This window comes from Leptodactylus fuscus, chromosome 8 (assembly GCF_031893055.1).
Source record: "Leptodactylus fuscus isolate aLepFus1 chromosome 8, aLepFus1.hap2, whole genome shotgun sequence".
In the NCBI taxonomy this organism is placed as follows: Eukaryota; Metazoa; Chordata; class Amphibia; order Anura; family Leptodactylidae; genus Leptodactylus; species Leptodactylus fuscus.
In genome coordinates this window covers 29,336,622-29,357,824 of record NC_134272.1, presented here as the reverse complement: position 1 = coordinate 29,357,824, position 21,203 = coordinate 29,336,622, and the positions used below count along the sequence as shown (strand labels likewise).

Below are 21,203 nucleotides of genomic sequence, written 5' to 3'. Positions count from 1 at the left end.
CCTGCGATATCGCCGCGCAGGAGCCGGCCTGCAACTTTACAGGTACGGGGCCGGTGGGGACCGGCCCCGGGGGAGAAGGGGCCACCGATACTGACCCGGCATCCGCTGTACTAGAGAGGCGGATGCCGGGGAGGGATAGACGCCGGGGCCTGAGACATCGCTACGATCCTCTCCCCTGCATGAAGCCAGCGGCGGGGGCACGGAGGAGCGCAGCGATGTCTCAGGCCCCGGCACCTGTAATGGCGTCTATCACTTGCCGGCTTCCGCCTCTCTATTACAGCGGATGCCAGGCGCCACCTTCAGACTATAAGACGCACCCTTCTTTTCCCCAAAAATTTTTGGGAAAAAAAGTGCGTCTTATAGTCCGAAAAATACGGTACCTCCAGTTTAGCTCCGCCCCCAAATTAGTGTGTAGTTCCACCCACCACATAGCGTGATCCTATGGGACGACTGAAGGGTCTGTGATGTCATCAAATGTCCTATAACACTTGGATTTAGCTTGTTCTATATAGAGTCGGCTAAATCCTAGTGGGCTAAGGGACCAGGTCCTTCTGCCCACTAGCTTTTAGCCTGCTCTATATAAGAAAGCTAAATCCTAGTGAGCAGAGGGACCAGGTCTTTTAGCCCACTAGGATTTAGACTGTTTTAAATAAGAAAGCAGCACTCATTTCCCCCCTCCTTTATCTGAGAGCAGGAAGCTAGGTCACATGTGTGGTGCAGACACAGGAACAGCTACAGACACAGGCTCGCTCCCGTGCACTTAGCCCCTCCCCCCTGAGAGCAGGCAGCTACGTCACTTGGGAAATGAGCAGATAATCCCAAGGGCCATAGAAACGCAGTGTCAACAATGAAGTGAATAAATTAAGATAGTGGACAAACAAAGTAGTTTTGCTGAAGCAGTGTATTTAGGAAAAGTCTTAAATCCACATTAACAAGCAGTATAGATAGGATCCTTGTAATGGGACAACCCCTTTAAAGACACATTTGGGAAAGTGACCTGTATGTGCAGCAGTTCAAGTTCCTTTGTAGGTGGTATAGAGCCAGAGATACAGCTATTTGAAGGTGAAACGACAATTACACTTTGACCTACATGAACAATTACTTCTGGATATATAGTTGGTCACAAGGATAATACAGAAGTATATTTTTGTATCCTCCAGCTGATCAGACACCCTCCATGTTCCCTATAAGATTACATGAATGTAAATTAAATCAAATCATCCGTGCTAGAGACTGGTTGGTCTCTGTTAATTGTCTTGCAGTGATGATGTGATCACCATGCCCATACAACTGCAGCAAGGCTTATTTTCTGCAGTGGTCACAAATGCTTTCGTCATCATTCACTGCCACCCAATGAAAAAAAAAATGGGAGGCAGATTCTGGATAGAATTTTGAGCTGATATTTAGGTGGAATCCGCTTCCAAATTAACTGCAAATTGCACCATGTAACCTGCCTCATACAGGGCCATAAGCAGAAGACTCTGTCCACTGTATAATGGCTGGGCAGGTGTACTGCTTCAATAATAGCACCCCCTCAGCTCTATCAAACAGATGATCAGTGAGGGTAGTAGGACCCCCATGACTCTGGCAAACAGATGATTGGTGGGGTTAATAGGACCTCCACCAGTCTGATATTGATGACTTATCTTAATGATAGATAGTGAAGTTTTAGACAACCATCTAAACATTTCAGCTATGCTTATTGCTTATTGCTATGTTGTTGTATGCACTTATACTAATTGATACCAAACCCTCTTGTGTGAATTTTCTGCAGATATTGGTGATTGGTCTAAAACCTTCTCTGAAAGTGTGGATGACATTTCCCTATGGACGGGTAAGTAACCTTCTTGATGGGACTGCTGGAGATATTTGAGTGCAGTGCTTGGTTGTCCCCCACAGTACAATAGAAATGTATGGGATTGCTGCACGTGTGGTGTGATTATATTTTCCATCTAGATGGGGGATAAGGCATCCTCATTCTTATTATCGGTGCGACCTCACTGAATAAACTCTGTAGTGGATAGGGGTGAGCTATAAGTTATCGTAACACCCCTTCTGGCATTCAATTTTCTATAAAAGTGAATAATTACCATTGAATGAGGCAAAAGCTTAGACATTTCCTTTCTATGAAGATTAGGAGAGCTGTTCGTTTTCAACTTAAACAGAGTCTGTCAGGATCCAAATGCCTCCCAAACCAATAATAGTGCCTTGTAGGGGCCTATAGGAGGAGACGAAACATACCAATGTGGCTACAAACCAGTAAAGCAATAAAGGGAACATTAACTTATTATAGCTATATAATTCATCAGGGGAGGGCCTGACTTGCCAGATTTATGCAGTTACTTGTGCTTCATCTGACACCACTGCCCAACAACACATCTGTAGATGTGAATGACATTTTCCACCTCTGCCTGTATCACAGCTGTCTGTTGGCAAGTCTCTCGCTTCGCCCCCTTCCGTCCTCAATGCATTTCCATGATGGTTTGTGTATCTAGGTTTGTGGCCACTACAGCATGTTTGTACTCAGATTACACAATTATACACACCACTATTATTGGTTTCGGAGGCATTTTCGAATTGACAGACTCCCTTGAAAGGTCTGAAAATAGTTAAGCAAATGTAACCAGATGTTATCATACCTCACAGACTATATTATGGGGACCCCATGCATATACACGACCCACTCTCCAACCTCCCATGTCCTATTAGATTTGCTATAACTTAAACCAGATATTTTTGTAAATTACAATGTAGACCAGCTCATAGCTAGTGTAGATTTCTTTTAGCAGCACACTCATGGCCATAGATGTGGAAAATTTATTAAAAAGGCTTCAATCTATTAAAGAGGACCTTTCATTAGATTGGGCACAGGCAGTTCTATATACTGCTGGAAAGCCAACAGTGCGCTGAATTCAGAGCACTATTGTCTTTTCCGATCTGTGCCCCGGGTAAAGCGCTATCGGTCCCGATACCGTAGCGCTTTACAGTCAGAAGGGCGTTTCTGACAGTCAGTCAGGTACGTCCTTCTCCACCGCAGCGCCTATCGCGCTGTACAGTGTGAGCGGGGAAGAACGCCCCCTCCCTCTGCTCACAGGGCTCCTCCATAGACGAGTATTATCAGAAACGCCCTTCTGACTGTAAAGAGCTACGGTACCAGGACCGATAGCACTTTACCCGGGGCACAGATCAGGAAAGCCGATAGTGCGCTGAATTCAGTGCACTGTCGGATTTCCAGCAGTATATACAACTGCCTGTGCCCAATCTGATGAAAGGTCCTCTTTAATAAATTTGCCACATTTTACTTCAGATTCCTTCCCAATGGGTTTTCACACAGGTCTAGCATTTCTTTCAAGTGGCTGTTTTGAGAGTTGGGGCTGCGGGTTTACCACAATGCCTGTATTTAGAATACCCTCTTTGAAAAGGACCTTTAATGTTCTGTTAGGGCACGTTATATACTACTGATATCACTGATATCAATGTACTGGGTAGTGGTCTTTACTACCCAAGACATAGAACATAGAAACCACCCCCTGCGTAATGCAGCACAGTGCACTGTACTGTCACTTGGGTGTTCTCTACTGCACAGCGATGACGTTGGGTTGCAAAGACTGCCTTCTGACAGTATAATGAGGCCGATAGCCAAAACTAGCAGCACCAATATCTCTTGTGACAGGCGAAGCTACACACAAAGCAGAAAGTGCATTGAATTCAGTACAATAACGTCATTCTAGTGGTATAATATGCACTGTATTTAAAAGAATGGTCCTTTTTAAGGCAAACCTACATATAAGAAATATCTTATTGAATCTAGAATTGTATTGATGCTCTGCTAAAGATAACTTACAATGTGAAAATCAGCATGCTAAGAAAAAACCCCAAGGGTAAAGCTTGTCTGGTAACTTTGAGAACCTTACCTCGTGTAGTGTCGCTGTCCACTTTTATTCATTCCAGGACATAGAATGATCTTGGCGCTATCACTTTAAATTTTTAGAAATGCTTTTAGGACTGACACTTGACACAACACGGAGTCAGAGCCATACTGATATTCTTCTTCCTGACTTCCTTCCTTTTTGCTTTCCTCTCTCCAGCACAGATTCGTGCTGTGCCCTTGGCTAGAGCCCAGATACATACAGTACAATCCAGCCACCTTTGGCGGTATCACGTTAGCTAGTTACCATATGTTGCATGCTATTACTCACTGTACTAGCTATTACTATATTATTTCATTACTTTTTTCGGCTTTATTAAAAATAAACCCATATCTTCTCTGCTCATTGAGGAGGCATGCACATCTTAATAGTACAGAGACATCAGAACTGGAAACTTAAGGTGAATATTCACAAGTTCTCCACATGCAGGGAGGATTTTTTTATATCCTAATGTAAAGCAGATTTGTGATTTTTGCAAGTCTCTTAAATGTTATGAAATATTACTAGGAAATCTGTTCAGTCTGAGCAGCAAGAAACACTTCCTGCATGTGATATAAGGAAAAAATATATCCGGTATATATAGGAGATACAACACTGAGAGTCTTCAGTACTTAATATATTTTAATGAGTTGTTGAAAAAAGGATTACAAGATTTCAAGGCTACTTACCTGTACGGCATGGTGTAATGAAACATCTGAAGAATCACATATTTATATGCAAAACATAGGAGTATAGTGGTAAATGAGACCTGTAAAACAGAATCCTCAATATAAGGTGAGGAGAAATCTGCAAAGAAGTAAATATTGGAGTAGCTAACAGATAAGAAACATGAAAGATCTATTGTCTTGTGATTTACGCCATGGTTGTGATGCCCCCACCAGGTCGGAGGGCATGTTCCTTAAAAGTGTTTTCTAGCCCTAAATTTAGCCCTAAATTTTTCACGCTGATAACCGATCTATCAATATGTGATCAGACACTTAGACCCTGCACAGATCAGCTGTTCCGGCAGCCTCCAGGTACCAGAAGCTGCTGTAGTGGTCAGGGAGCGTTTCTTTTCAGGTAACAGGAATGATTCCAGGGAATTATATAAGCACTGTTTCTTACTTGACTGTTACCAAATTCAGGAGACTAGCACTTGTGCTCCAGTCTTCTGAAATTGGCGATGGTCAAGGCAGAAGCAGGCACACAGATAAAGCAAGATTTGGCGGGCGGGTAGGTAGGTGGTCTTGTGACATCAGAGAGTGAGGGACCTGTCAGTCATGCCTTCCAAATAATGATTGATATGATGACTGCATGACTAGCTGAAAAAGATTTCTGACTCCTGTGACTTCAGGTTTAATCGCATATGAATATTTAAAGAGGACCTTTCACCTGCTGGGGCACATGCGGTGTAATACATTGTTAGAAAGCCGACAGTGCGCTGAATTCAGCTTTCCCGTTCTGTGCCCCCGGTGAAGAGCTATAGGTGCCGATACCATAGCTCTTCACTGTCAGAAGGGAGTTTCTGACAGTCTGTCAGGAACGCCCTTCCTCACAGTATCGTCTATTACGCTGTACTGTAAGAGGGGGTGTTCCTGATGACACTGAACGGTGAGGGAACGGGGGCGAGGGGGCTCTCACAGTACAACGCTATAGGTGCTACTGTGAGGAAGGGCGTTCCTGACTGACTATCAGAAACGCCCTTCTGACAGTGAAGAGCTGCGGTATCGGCACTGATAGCTCTTCACCGGGGGCACAGAATGTGAAAGTCGATAATGCGCTGAATTCAGTGCACTGTCGGCTTTCTAGTGGTATATAAAACCGCATGTGCCCCAGGAGGTGAAAGGTCCTCTTTAAGACCTTAGTAAGGGACACCATACGAAATGTCATTATTAGCTGCTGCATTTGCTGAGACTAGTTTAGGGTGCAGCCTTCACCTAAGAGGTTCCCTTTAAAGAGAACTTGTGACGCTATGTAGAGGACAGTCAGAATATACCTAGGGTGTACTATCAATCATGCTGTATGACTGAGAAACCACATTATAATGGTTTTGGCGTCAAGATGGCGAGGTCCCTGAGCGCCTTTGTAAGCGGTGACCAAGTTTATGCACCAAATGCTCCCCGTCTACTCTCCATGGCTCTTTGTGTCCAGTCAAGGACTAGATCCTTTAAACAGAACAGATGGGAGAAGCTGGGAAGAATTTAGTGCAGAGAACCCTGGTCAGGACATGAAGGGGCCACCCGGAGACATGTGATTGCCACACCAGGAGCATTAAAATGTGTATTTCTCGACCAGGGTCAGCTTTTTCTTACCTCTATATAGTGCGGTTAGTAATTGTAATCCCAACAGATTTTGTAACTTTAAAAGTAATTCCCTTGTGATTGTGAAATATCCAGTGGACCCTTCCTTGAGCAAAAGACGCTCCAGATCCCTTGTTCTTTGCCTCGTTTGAGTATGTTACCATGTGCCCGTCGGGCCTTTATTAAGACTGGCGTACAAAACGCCAGTCTTACTAAATCTGCTCCATTGTGTTTCCATGGGCAAAAGCCTCACCGTGGTATACTGCTATTGGGAAGTGTAACCAGATGATGTGACATCCCATGGGTGAAGTGTTACAGTGCAAAGAAGGTTTCAGAAGTTTGTAAAGTTTGCAATGTTTTTCATGAAATATTTTTCCTCAATGGATTGCATGCCTTTTAGAAAGGCCAGACAAAACCCTTAAGAGCCGTGGTAGTGCTGAATGAAATCTGTGTAAAGCACAAGATCACTGTAATGGTTTACAGAAATAAAAAGTGCGGCCAGCTGTGCCAGTGTATTGTACCCATGTTACATACTCACTCATTAGCTCACATGGGAAGTTGAGGACAGGTTTATTTTGCCGCTAGAGATGACAAGGTTCTCTTTGATGTTCTGTGAATGCTTTGTAAGGACCAGAAATCAATTTACCAGTCTATTAATAAGTTTATTATGTATTTCCTAATTACTGTCTGTTTCATCTCACAGATGGATCCCTCCAGTGTACCACTTCTAGCCTGGCACTTTGTGATTCTGCAGGGGGCCTTAAACCCCATGCTGGCCTTCTGCAGAGGCGATGTAGTTCATTTCCTTTTGGTAAGAACATACTACAGGATCACTGGCCATTTTTATTAGCGTCAGGGTAATGTTTTTGGAGTAATTGTGAAATTGGATAACCTTTAAATAATGATACGACTGCTTCATTGAATCACTTCAGCTCTTTCCAGAAATCCTCACCCATAGCCACCTCTTCTTAGATCGCCGATGCGGCTTTTGACCGCTGGGAATCCGCAATAGGCATTACTTAACTTAACTAATAAACTGTTCAAGATCATACTTTGGTGTGCGCGCTTACTCCCTACCCCTCCACCCCTCCACTCCTGTCGGGCTTGCCTGAGGAATCACCTATCAATGTATCACGCTGTTTCACAGCGTAAGGGAAAGAGCTGCTGCCTTAACACCTTTTATATGCTCATATGGAGTTGTGACTATTTCACAACACCAATAGGTAAGAGACTAATTACATATCATCACCAAGAGTGTTTCTAATTACTACACTATATTGGCGCTCGGTGTCTCTCCCTTTTTATCTTTTTGCAATAGGCATTACTTGACCTGTTTCTGCTAATAGATGAGGGTCCCAGAACTGGACGTTCATCTATCAGGCATTAGAGGCGAATATGGCTATGGCTATGGATATATATGGATATGCCATAAATGCTATAGATGAGAATACCCATTTAGGGCTAGTTCACATGGGGCAAGAGGGGCGAATTTTGACGACAAATCCACCTCCGAATCCGCCCCCTAACAATAGAGGTCTATGTAGATCACTAATGTTCTTTTATTCCGTGAGCGGTTTGCTCCTGCTCATGGAAAAAAAGAAGCGAGCTGCCCTTTCTTCAGGCCGCGGTATCAGCCTTGCGACACCACCCTCCGGACTAGGCCTATTCATTTGGGCCTAATTTAGAGCAGAAAGCTGCGACGGAATGTGTTCACGTGGAGCCCCATGTGAACTAGCCCTTGATGTATCACCATCCTGTGAAGTATAAACAAATATTACATATCTTATAAGACTTACCTTGAACCAAATGAAAAAAAGAAAAAAACAAATTTAGTGCAGTTGTAGTCACTCTAGGTAATAGGTGTCCCAGCTCCCCAGATCAAGTGTGTATTCATTGGCTTGACACTGATTTGGCTTAGGGCTAAATCCAGGAGCAAAGTTGGAAGAGTTCCCTGTCATTTCTAGGTTGTTCAGGCCCTGGAGTAGTCTGTGTTAGCAACAACTGATATGTCACTAGCAAATGACACTAGGAAACAATATCAGGTCTGAAGGCTGCAATCTGAGTCTGATAGGCACAGATCAAGGTAGGTGGGGTTTGTACACCAGGTAATATACAAGTAACCAAGGTAGATAGGAACTACGTCAGGATAAAGGGAATCTGCCAGCATAAAACTGAGCTATAATCTAATAACAGTACCTTGTAGGGCTGTCAGCACAGTTTACAATTCTTATTCAAGACCACTGGTTCTAGTCTTGTAAAAAAAAAATATATATATATTTTTTTTAGTCTTGCAAACATTGTCCTTTTATCCTGCATATGAGCAGAAACAGCTTTAGGGGCATGGCTTTCCATCAATGGGCTTCACTATGTGCTGCTCAACTCTGCCCCCTCTAGTTGACTGTCAGCTCTTATCTCTGCTTCAGCACACAGTACTAACTATACAGTGCATGTCTGGTAATGACACTACCCCTATCTAAAGCTGGCTCCCTTCACTTCTCTTATTTACTGTATGTCCCTGTATAGGAAATGCAGCAGACTGCACCCTACTATACAGTGAAAAAAGGTGTACGAACACATACCAACCTGGCATATGCCAATAGGACATTCGTTTGGCTTATAGTAGACAAATAGGGCCATATAGATATGTTTAGCCTATATACAGGGAACTTTTCCAGCACATCCACTGCATGGGATATCTCAGAAAAGTAATGTGTGTACCCAGAATGTATATTGCACTTCCTTCCATCTTGGCCTGTTTTTTTGAAAATATCATTCAAGTTACATTTTTGTATTGTAGCATTTATCTCTATATTCTGTACTTTCATAATAAGGATTCATTGTTAGTGCTAATAGACATCTTTAGTGCTGTATACAGTAGATCAGTATATCATTAACAGAAATCCTGTATCTCCAGGTGAAGAGGGATGAATCCGGAGCAATCCATATAAACAAACAGAAGCAGCTCCATTTGCACTATGATCTTATCAACTTCACAGTAAGTCTGCGGCAGCCACCTGCCATCTCCCTGCAGCTGCTGCTCTTTTTACACTTTCACACCTACACTTGTGCTTTATTTTTTCCAGTGGATTAATGCTCGTACGGTTGCACTACTGGACAGTGCAGAAAAGCTCCATGTCATTGACAGGCAGAGTCAAGAGGAACTAGAAACATTGGAGATCTCTGATTTCCAGCTTGTGTACAACAGTAGCCACTTTAAGTCTTTGGCTACAGGGGGAAATGTGAGCGCGGCTCTGGTAAGTTTATTTGGCAACCTATTCTAGTCACAGCGGTTACATGTGTGGTAAACCTCCTTACTATGAGCACTAGTTAGTTATGTTTTTGTACTTCTGTTTTTCTAAACTTTATTGCAAGGTTTTACATATAATTTGTATTACAACATCAGTGGATTTGCACTCTGAGATGATACTTGGAGTGTGTGCAGGTAGTAGATCTGCTGACCCAAATAATCATGTAAAAACTACCGCACAGTCCTTTATATTGTTAGTGGAAGGAGTATTTTATTTAGTACTCCACTAATCTGTAGTAAACTTGTACAATTGTGTTGTAATACTATCACCACCTTTGGAATACGTTTGTAGCATTATTGTTACATGTTTGCGGAATGACAAAATATTCCTAGCACTAACAATGTAAAGGACTGTGCGGTAGTTATTTATTACATATAATTATGATTCTATAATAGTGAGGAATTGGGTTGGTAAATATGCAAGTGCTACAAAGAAACCTGCAGGATTTTCTAAATAGTATCATTTTACTGTGCCTTCTTCAAAGGGGTTTTCCAGGCTAGAAATATAGATACCCTATCTTAAAGGGGTTTTCCAGGCAATTTTTTTTTTTTTTTTTGGTGCTAGTGATGGGTCTGTTAGTGCTAGTGATGGGTTAATAAGTACATCCATATACCTTTAGCAGTGTATGGAGTTATTTCTGAGTGTCTCTGGCAGCTACTAGCATCCTCTGCCTTTGTTTACAAGATGCAGCTATCTGTGTAGCATCTACACTAGTTCCCTCTCACTCAGCCCCCCCTCCTCTCTCACTCCGTTACAAAACCCTTCCTGTCTCACTAGCCTAGCCCCTCCCACCCTCACTGGCTCACTATGCCTAGCCCCTTCCACGCTCACTGACTAGCAATCCCGCCCATTACTAGCCCCTCCCACCCTGCCTGTCTCACTAAGCCTAGCCTCTCCCGCCCTCCTTGTGTCACTAAGACTAGCGATTCGCTCTTTACTAGCCCCTCCCACTCTCCCGGTCTTCCTTGCTAACCCATTCTGCCCACTGTGACAAGTCATGAAGAGGGGGAGGAGCTGTTCCCACACACACGAACGCTTGGTAAGTATTGATGGGGATAGGGGAGGGGGAAGAGTAATGGTGACGTTTTGTTTCGGAAGTGGTGAAACGGAATGTCACCGGATTATCAGAAAGTGTTCCTGGAGCGCTTCAGGGATGTGGGTAATTATAGATTTTTTTAATTGATGTAAATTAGAAGTTGGGGGAGAGTATAGTTGAGGGGTTAATTATCAGTTTATCCTGGACAACCCCTTTAAGGATACACAGAGAATGGCGCTAATAACAGACTATTGGTAATATAGTGATTATTTGAAGAGGATGAATAGTGGAGAGTAACAGAGGTCTTGCCATGAGACTATATAGTGTTTCTTTCTTACAGGCACTAGTGGGAGAGAAAGCTTGTTACCAGTCCATCAGCAATTACGGTGGGCAGATATTCTACTTGGGAACAAAGGTAAATACATATACAACGTTCTTCTAAAATGGGTGGAAAGTCTTTCCATTCTGTACCTCCTGTATGTTTGTTCTGCGCTCATGTGCGTTACATGTTGTTTGCTTTTTATGCTTCTGTAGCGGTTGCTTTAAGGACAACCATTTCCTGCCTCTTGCTCTTTCCTCTCTGTATCACTCTTTCTCTCATCAGATCTATCTGACTTCCTTGTTTCTAGTCCAAATCTCACTGTTTTTCTCTGCCTTCCACAGTCGGTGCATGCTATGATGCTGAGGAACTGGCGAGAGGTAAGCTGTACGACCCATCTTTAACATCTTACATTTCCAGTTCTAGACCACAATGTAAATTCAAGTGACACATCTAAATGTATTCTTATTATAGCCGTGTATGGGACATCCGGAGACTAACATGTTATATTCTTATGCTGAAAGAGTAGACTTACCGAAATATTGTAATACCGCTCATTTATTTTCATGACTACTGACATGATAAAGGGATTCTGTCTCAGTGAACATACAATCTATTCTACAGGCAGCATGGTTTAAAGCTGGAGGAGCTGAGCAGATTGTATATAGTTTTAAGGCAAAAGTCCCAGTATAAATTGTAGCTCATTCATTTTAAAACACTACTTAATCTTGCCTTAGGAGTCCAGTGGGCGGTCCTACTCAGTAGAGATGAGAGAATACTACTCAAAACGGCAGTTTTAAATAGCACGCTCCCATAGTAATGAATGGACGCAGCCGGCGCCGATGAACGGCCGCGTAACCCCCTGCGCATCGGCCGCTCCCATTCATTCCTGTGGGAGCGTGCTATTCGAAACTGCCGTTTCGAATAGTATTCGCTCATCTCTTCTACTCAGGGATTGCCAGGGATCAGAGAGCGGGCATTACCAGTCATTTCCAGTGTGGACCATAAAGTAGAGACCAGCAGGGACCTTATACAATGTTTGAAGAGGTACAACAGGGAAATGGTGACTCAGTGGGGTAAAATAAGTGTAACGGGTCCAAAGTAAAAGTGTCAATAGCAGCCAAAAAAAATCAAAAGGGCCTCTTAAAATTCTGAATTGAAGTTTGGTTGGTTCTTCTGCACAACTGTTCCGCCATTACAATGAACTTGTTTTAATAAATATCCCTAAAGGTAATTCTGTTTATTGAAATGAACAGATGAAATCTCAAAGTTTTTCATTTCTTTATTTCAGAGAGTCGATCATTTGCTAAAGCAAGACTGTTACAATGAAGCCTTAGCTTTGGCTTGGTCGTTCCATGAAGGAAAAGCAAAAGCAGTTGTTGGTAAGTGAGAAAAGAACTGCCAAGAATATGGTAAGGGTTATTTATAAAGTGATGGGATCTTCTTAACTATTAAATGAGTTGTACAGGAATTTCCGTATTTTTATTAGCGTATATACTCGAGTATAAGCCGAGTTCTTCAGCACAGTTTTTGTGCTGAAAAAAGTGCTCCTCGGCTTATACCAGAGTCATTACGGTAATTTTCTGCCAGCAGGCCAGGAACGTATGCTGATGTGTTCCGTCCGTAAGGAGTCCGCATGACAACCATCCCGGACGGAATACAAGCGCAACTGCAAGTGCTTTGCAGTTCGAGCGTACGGGCCCCATTGACTATAATGGGTTCCGTGGGCTTGCCGCACACTGCCCGCACGAACGATTTGTGCAGTTTTTCAGAAATTTTCCAGTAGCTGCTGCATTTCCCCCCCCCCCCCCCCCCCTAGGCTTATACTCGAGTCAATAATTTTTCCCAGTTTTTGTGGTTAAATTAGGGGTCTCGGCTTATATTCGGGTCGGCTTATACTCTAGTATATACGGTATTTAACCTTCCCTGGTGTCCTGGCTCATTCCCGAAATTTCTTCTCTTCATATTCCACACTTGTGGCTTATTTTAGTACCATTAATGTTATTTTCGTTCGGTTTAATGTATGATTTAGAATAATTTAGAAACTGATACATTGTAAATCAGTCTTTATACCGTTAATCTCTACCTGATGATTCTGGTCTTTCTTTTTGTAGGTTTGTCAGGAGATCCAAAAAAAAGGAAGAGTGTGGTAGCTGATAAGGTGAGATTCTATGTAGTGATAGCAAAACAGGAAGACTGCTGGGCAGGAAACCGATGTTCTAAAGCAGCATGTAAACGGTTTAGAAAAGATTTTGGTGGTGGTAGACAACTCTTAAAGGGTACCTGAGTTTTCATGAAAAGTTGAAATATGTATGAATCTTATTGGGCAGTTCTCTGGTTGTATAAACTTGTGTCCTACCAATTTTTCTGATGCTATCATCCCCATTTTACATTAGTCTCTGAGGCTGTGGGCATGTACAATAAGGAGCAGGCGGCCTCCCTCCCCTATCCATGTAAAATTGTTTACATGTAACTGTACAATAACAAACTAATAGTTAAGAAAATTCCAAGTGAAAATGTAGAAGATCCAGGAACACTGAACTGCAAATATAGGGCAAATGTATGCAGACATGATGTAGATAAAAAAAAAAAAAATCCTGACACAGGAGAAGAAAAAAAAATGATGAACACGGCCAGGAAAGATGCTTGCTATCTGTGAAAATATTCCATCTGTGATCACACAAGCAACTGGAAGTAGATATAAGTACATTGAAGACTTTTCCAATATTGTAAGCTGTGAAGTGTGAACAATGTTCAGTCCAGTGCAAAGAGAAAGCAGTTTGCAGAGATTTGTGCAGGCTGTGAGGAGAATCAACCTCTCCCATCTCCACTCACCGCTATCTTACATCTATAGAAGGGACTTCCCTAGTAACAGGTAGTGGACTGCAAATTAGCTAGAAGTGATACATCAGGAAATTTAGAGATGTTTACAGGCAGAAAGCAGCAACATTTTTAATTCACATTCTCTAACAAATGAGACCAAGTTGTCTGGAAAGTTTTTGACTATTTAAGCCAATTTGTAGAAAAAATAAAGTGACTAATGAGAAAGGATTCCTATGTTCTGCTAAATTGTATTTAAACAGTGCGTTATGTAAAACATTTTTGTTATTAAATGCAATAAAATGTTTTCCCCATTTGCTTCATCTCAGATAGTTGAAATATTGCTTCAGTACACAGACAAAGCCCTGAGGAAGTGCCCAGAGCAGGGTAAAATCCAAATTATGGAGCAACATTTCCAGGTGTGTACACATTTTGACGGTGAAAATGCTAATACCATTCTTACAATCAGAAGCTTGTTTTCCAGCATTGGAAGGGTTAATGTAATTATTAAAGCTAGTATATTAAAATTATCATTTGGAGAAGTTCCTTCTGCTTCTTCACAATGGAGAGGAAGTGCAAATATTCAGCTATGGTATTAGGAATGTAAATTACTTTGCAAGGTGCAAGCCATGACCTTTGGAAATTGTTAAAGTTTTGTTAGTGTGTTTGTACATTCAGTAGAGCAATCTACATTCTATTACCAGTTATTTAAAGGGATCCTATCATTGGATACCCTTTTTTTCTGACTAACAAGTAGGAATAGCCTTAAGAAAGAATATTCATCTGCTACCTTTAGATGTCTTCTCCGCGCCGCCATTTGGTGGAAATCCGGGTTTTCTTCGGTATGCAAATGAGTTCTCTCACAGCACTGGGGGCGGTCCTCAGCGCTCAAACAGCACTGGGGGCGTCCCCAATGCTGCAAGAGAACTCTCTAGCGACGCCGCCATCTTCTTCAGGAACATCCTCTTCCTGTGTCTTCTTCCATCCTGGGTTTCAATCTTCTAGGCATGCGCAGTCGGCTCTGCCATTCGAACTGCGCATGCCCACGGTCACAAGAAAATGGCTGCTTACACCGGCTTACTGTGTAAGCGGCCACAAGAAAATGGCCACTTACACAGCTTACTATGTATGACCCAGGACAGAAAAAGACACAGGGAGAGGGCTTCTTGAAGAAGATAAGGTGTCGCTGGAGATATCTCTCGCAGCATTGGGGACGCCCTCTGTACTGTTTAAGCACTAGGGACTGCCCTCAGTGCTGCGAGAGAACTCATTTGCATAACAAAGAAAATCTGGATTTCTACCCAACGGCAGTGCGGAGAAGACATCTAAAGGTAGTAGACGAATAACCTTTCTTAAAGCTATTCCTACGTGTTAGTCAGAAAGAAAGGGTATCCAGTGATAGGATCCCTTTAATAATCCTAGTGTTAGTGTTAATCTTCTATGTGTTAATGTTCTATGGCTTTTTTTAATGTTCTATGGCCTTTTAGAAGAGGACACCCAGACTCCCACTGGCCAGGCAAGACAACCATTGCCTGTTATATCCTGATGGGGAATAGGTCTTGTAATACCACACGTGTTTTCTGCATTTTGGTAAAGCAGAGTTATTTGTTTTCTACCTAGGAAGTGTAACAATACTTTCTATGTATTATCTACTGATGTTATTTCTGTAAGGGTATGGTTCACACTGAGTTTTTTTGCAAGCTGAAAATCTTGCAAAAATCTTCAATTTTTACATGATGCATTTTTGTTGCGTTTTTTTTTCCAACGCAGTGTATGGACCTGGAAACTTTTCTTTAGAAAAATGCTAACGGTGTTTGCAAAAACTGTGCCGAAAAACCATGTTGCGTTTTTTCGACCAACTATTGACTTCAATGGGTTTTTCCAGATGATATCCGCCTGAAGATAGGTCATGGCACTTTTTTCCCGCTAGCTGAAAAAACCACTAGAGGAAAAAACTGCTAGTGATTCCATAGGAGGCGTTTTTTCAGGTGGATTTTGAGGTGGATTCCATGTGAACAGACCCTAACAATACAAGTATTTTTGTTCTTGAAATATAACATATCAAACATATTTTTCTCTTTTTAGGACACTGTGCCAGTCATGGTAGAATACTGTCTACTTCTACAACGCACGTGAGTGATCTTCTCTATGTATGTGACAACCTAAAAGAAATTCTCCGGTCTGCTTTACTGTTTGGTTTCAAAAGTATTTATTGTATTAAAACACATACCGTATATACTCAGTGGCGTAACTACCGTAGTAGCAGTGGTAGCGGCTGCCACAGGGCCTGGGACATTAGGGGGCCTGGTGACAGTCGCTACCACTGCGTTTCTTTTTTTTTTTTTAATAGGCCGTTACGAGCCCTATTTACTTACTGATCCTGGCTGGGCCGGGATCGGTAAGTGAAACCGCGGGCCCCACAAACACTATCATTATACTCGGGGGGGTCTTCGCAGACCCCCGAGTATAATGATCGGAGGCCCGGGAGAGATAAGAAACATAAAAAAACACTGTTACTTACCTCTCCATGATCCGGGGGCCTCAGGCCTAATTGTCTGACGTCTCTGACGTCACATGAACCCGGCCTGCGTCCCGGGTCATGTGACATCCAACGTCATTGAAGAAGGCCGACAGCGTAGGAGCCAGGGGACAGGTAAACAACAGTAGTTTTTTATGTTTTTATTCCCCCGGGTCTCCGATTATTATACTCTGGGGTGTGAAAAGACCCCAGAGTATAATAATTGTTTATGGGTGTCCACAGTGGAGCATACTACTGTGTGCAGGGGCAACTAAGGGACATAATACTGTGGGCAGGAGCAACTAAGGGACATAATACTGTGTGCAGGGGCCACTAAGGGACATAATAGAGCGCGCAGGAATGCGGAGGAGGGGGTCAGTCGAGGTCTTCAGCGTCGGTTGGGGGGGAGGGGCCATGTCAAAAGTTTGCCACAGGGCCCATGTCAAAAGTTGGCCACAGGGCCCAGCCATTCCTAGTTATGCCACCGTATATACTCGAGTATAAGCCGTTTTTTTCAGCACAGTTTTTATACTGAAAAAGCCCACCTCGGCTTATACTTGCGTCACGCAGCACAGGACTACAGGACTGCAAGGATCTGCATAAATTAAGTGAAGGGGATGTGTCCTTCAGTGGTTGCTACAGTAATGATATAGGACACTCCCCCCTTCACTTAAAGGGATTCTACCATTAAAACCCTTTTTTTTCTTGTTGACTCCACCCCGCCATTCGGTTAAAATCCCGTTTTTTGCCAGTATGCAAATGAGTTCTCTCGCAGTACTGGGGGCGTGCCCCAGCGCTCAAACAGCACTGGGTACGTCCCCAATGCTGCGAGAGATCTCTCCAGTGCCGCCTCCATCTTCTTCAGGAACGGCCACTTCATGCATCTTCTTCCGGGGGTTGGCTTCAAACGTCTAGGCCTAGGGCAAAGCCGACTGTGCATACCCGCCGGCAACAAGAAAGTGGCCGCTTACAATACTGTGTCAATACATTTTACCAGTTTTTGTGGTAAAATTAGGGGCCTCGGCTTATATTCGGGTCGGCTTATACTTGAGTATATACGGGTTTACAACTTAAAAGCAGAATAACTGTGTTCAAGTGATGTTAGCATCAATGAAAATAAACTTTAGAGAGCAAAAAAATCAACACATTTTCTTAACTACAATGAAACCACGATGATATAATAAAGCTAAATTCCATCCAATAATGTGGATAAAAAGGTATACAACAACAAAAAAAAAAATCAAATAAAAGAGAGTCGGCCACGCTATAGTGCAATAATCGGAAGGTGGAGAAGCGAACCCCTGCCGGGGGTGAGGGGGGAAAGACAAACACCGGGTCCGATCAGAGAGAAACTTCCAGTTGGGGGCAGTATGACAAACCGGAGGTTTACGCCTGTTAATCCATGGAGACCATACCTTGTCAAAATGTGGACGGGTATCTAAAATGGTAGAATTGATCTTCTAGCGGAGCATGATTACGTCTACATGGCTAGAGAATAGTGAAACTGAGAGGCTATGTGGATTCGGGCAGCCATCAGGATATATTGCAGTAGTTTATACTGCACATATCTAACCCTAGCTGACTTAAAGAGGACATTTCATGTCCTCATTGATGTGCAGTATTATATACCACTAGAAAGTTTCCAGTGCACTGAATCCAGCACACTGTACTGTTGGCTTTCTAGTGGTATATAATGCCACATATCAATGAGAACATGAAAGGTCGGTCTTAAGGCCAAGATGAAAGTTCGGCGCAGTGAAAGGGATTGACTGGCCTATGAGTCGTTGCACCATCTAATGAATCGATATCCAGTAACGGAGGAACAGGGGGCAGGTCCTTGCAAATCTCCTATGGCATTGCATCCCCGAAAACAAAGGGACTGCTTTACTATTTATATTGCAGTTTCTAATGGTGTGAAAGATCTGGATGTGAAATTACTTTCCTGCATTCCTTTGCTCCTAATATTGTCAAAGTTGTATACGCACTCACCATACAGACCTTTAGCTATCACATACTGCCCTTAAAGGAAATGTGTCAGGGCTATTTAAGGGGCATTAAACCTCCCACAGGCCTCATGCATCAGAGGTTTAGTGTCCCAAATCGCCCCATTATAAAGCCATCAGTGCGAGCAATAAAAATAAAAAAGCTCTATACCATAGCACTCCCCTGACGTATAGAATTGCTGCCTTCCAACAGGTGGCGCTAGAGGCTCAGCTTTGTTATTCTTTGAAGGAGCTAATTTGCATCTTTTTTTTTTTCAACGCAGCATTACTTGGTCTATAAGACGTTTTACTCCTTCAGATTACATTCTTCCTATGTAACAGTAACCCCTCAGGCACAGTGATAGTGTGAGCATCAAAGCTCTCTCTGTACCATCACCACTAGAACGTTGGATTTAAGTTGCAGATTTCTTCTAAAATCCAGTGTTAGAACTATAGTTGCTCTAAAACATAGTTCAATAGGATAGTTAAACTATTGCCAAATCTTGCTACTAGAGGTTAGGGCAGCAGGGTCATGGTGGTACATTCCCTCCATCCGTCTAGAAAATAAAATAAATGTATAGTGTACTTACCTCTGTGCTGCTGCTGCTTCCATTGCTCTGTTCTATAATAAAATATGAACTGACTTCTCCTGCAGCTCTGTCTGTAAGGGCTAGTTCACATGGGGCATGGAATGGCGTATTTTGATCCAGATTCTGATGCGTGAAGCCGCATCAGAATTGGACCGAAATGCGACTGTTGCAACTTCTGACAGTCGCGACTTCTCCCTCCGGAGTAGGCTCAAATGAATGGGCCTAGTCCGGAGGGTGTGTTGCGAGGCGGATGCCGGGGCTGACTCAGCCGCAGAATCCGCCCGTCACAGACATGCACCCCCAGCCTTCCCCACACCAAAGACCCTAGCATTGTGAGTGTCACAGGTAAGTATAATGGGATGTGTCTGTGACTTACAGACGGTTTGTGCTCCAGAAGAAGTCAGCTCCCAATCTATCTTGGGAGTCAAATGGAGCAATGGACGCAGCATAGAGGGCATCTGGCAAGTACACTATACATGATTTTTTTTTTTTCTATTAACAGGATTACTTTAAGGTAGAAGGTATTCTAAAAGAAATATAGTGACGTCATAAAATGAGAATAATATCGAGGCACCTGGTATTGACGCCCAGTAAATGACAAGTTGGCAAGTGACAGTATATGAGCCTGACACTGACACATTGATTTACATTGATTGGAAATAATCAGGAGGCTCAGAAGTGGCTCTTCAGTTTAGTAGGGTTACAACACTGGCTCATCAGCCTTGTATGATATCAGAATCTGGAAGGTCATAATATTTTCTAGCATCAGATGAATCAGGGACCTTTTGAAGTGGCAGATGGTGAAGCAGATAAAATTAGAGCAGCTGGATGAGATGGCGTACAAGTGGTTTACTGTACTGCTCTTAACATTGAGCACCGTTGATGTGGCTTGTGATGATTGAGACGGCCAAGTATTTTCATGCAAATGTGAAGGGTACACGTTCTGTGTTGGCTAGCGTTGAAACTTCTCTTGAGCTGAGGCTTGAAGCTACAATCAGATCCATGGCTAGAATTTAGTATTACGAATGCAATATTTTATACACTCTCCATAGACGTCTGGGGGAGTTTTATGATGACAAAATGCCTCAAAATAGCAAATCATTTTGTATTCAAATATGAGGGCGGGTTTACACCTGCATCGGTCTCTGCTTTGCAAAGCCATTTAAGTGAATGGGTTTGAAAATTGACCGCCGGATATCCGTTAAATAATTTTATGTACTGGATTTCAGCTGCTGTATCTGTGGATAACTCTGTTTTCTGATTCCTTTATAGCGATATCCTCTTCAGTCAAATGTACGACAAACTGAGTGAGAACTGCGTTGCCAAAGGAGTCTTCTTAGAGTGTTTAGAGCCATATCTTCTGCGTGACCAGCTTCCTGGTCTTACCACGCAAGTAATGAAGGACCTTCTCCTCCACTTTCAGGATCGAGGCCTAATGGAAAATGTAGAGGCCTGTATAATACATATGGATGTCACAAGCCTTGACATACAGCAGGTACTACATTTTACTATGTTCCTTCTTTTGTCACTTAGGTTCTTAGGTTTCTTAGGTACAGTGAAGGAAATAATTATTTGACCCCTTGCTGATTTTGTAGGCATGAAGAGTCTATAATTTTAAGGGTAGGTTAATTTTAACAGTGAGAGATAGAATATCAAAAATAAAATCCAGAAAATCACATTGTATAAATTTTATAAATGTATTTGCATTTTGCATAGAGAAATAAGAGAAATAAGTATTTGATCCCTCTGGCAAACGAGACTTAATACTTGGTGGCAAACCCTTGTTGCGCACAGCAGTCAGACGGTTTTGTAGTTGATGATGAGGTTTGTTTGTTTTGGTCCACTCCTCTCTGCAGATCATCTCTAAATCATTAAGATTTTGAGGCTGTCACTTGGTAACTTCTCTCTCCATAAGTTTTCTATGGGATTAAGGTCTGGAGACTAGATAGACCACTCCACGACCTTAATGTGTTTCTTTTTGATCCACTCCTTTGTTGCCTTGGCTGTATGTTTTGGGTCACTGTCCTGCTGGAAGACCCAGCCACGACCTATTGTCTTTAAAACACACCCTAAAGACACTATACTTAAAGATGGAACAGAAGGCAGGAAGCAAAAGCTAATGGTCATGATTATCGGAGAGGGTACTTGCATCCACGGGCCACTGCTGCCACTACTTGTATTCTTCGTGGTTAGTGGTTGCATAATGAAATATATCAGCCTAAGGAGAGGACAGCTGGTTGTCAAGAAAAGAATAGCGTATGCTGAAATATGTTTCTTCTTTTTAAATTTGTACCTGAAACCATTTGTATTTTTCAGATTGTCCAAATGTGTTGGGAGCACAGACTGTATGACGCAATGATCTATGTGTACAACAGCGGGACAAATGATTTTATTAGCCCTATGGAGGTATGTATTGCACAAG

At 42.6% G+C, this 21,203-nt stretch overlaps 1 protein-coding gene across 1 annotated transcript in view; it reads left to right on the top strand.

Annotated features, from left to right (window-relative positions):
• VPS8 (VPS8 subunit of CORVET complex) overlaps positions 1 to 21,203 on the top strand; it is a 129,244-nt gene that overhangs the window by 16,980 nt on the left and 91,061 nt on the right. The window contains exons 12-23 of the mRNA XM_075284046.1: positions 1,775 to 1,834; positions 6,912 to 7,019; positions 9,123 to 9,203; positions 9,292 to 9,462; positions 10,893 to 10,967; positions 11,216 to 11,251; positions 12,163 to 12,253; positions 12,986 to 13,032; positions 14,021 to 14,110; positions 15,777 to 15,823; positions 20,054 to 20,276; positions 21,098 to 21,187. Coding sequence (XP_075140147.1) covers positions 1,775 to 1,834; positions 6,912 to 7,019; positions 9,123 to 9,203; positions 9,292 to 9,462; positions 10,893 to 10,967; positions 11,216 to 11,251; positions 12,163 to 12,253; positions 12,986 to 13,032; positions 14,021 to 14,110; positions 15,777 to 15,823; positions 20,054 to 20,276; positions 21,098 to 21,187 — 1,119 coding nt within the window. The remainder of the gene's footprint in view (positions 1 to 1,774; positions 1,835 to 6,911; positions 7,020 to 9,122; positions 9,204 to 9,291; positions 9,463 to 10,892; positions 10,968 to 11,215; positions 11,252 to 12,162; positions 12,254 to 12,985; positions 13,033 to 14,020; positions 14,111 to 15,776; positions 15,824 to 20,053; positions 20,277 to 21,097; positions 21,188 to 21,203) is intronic.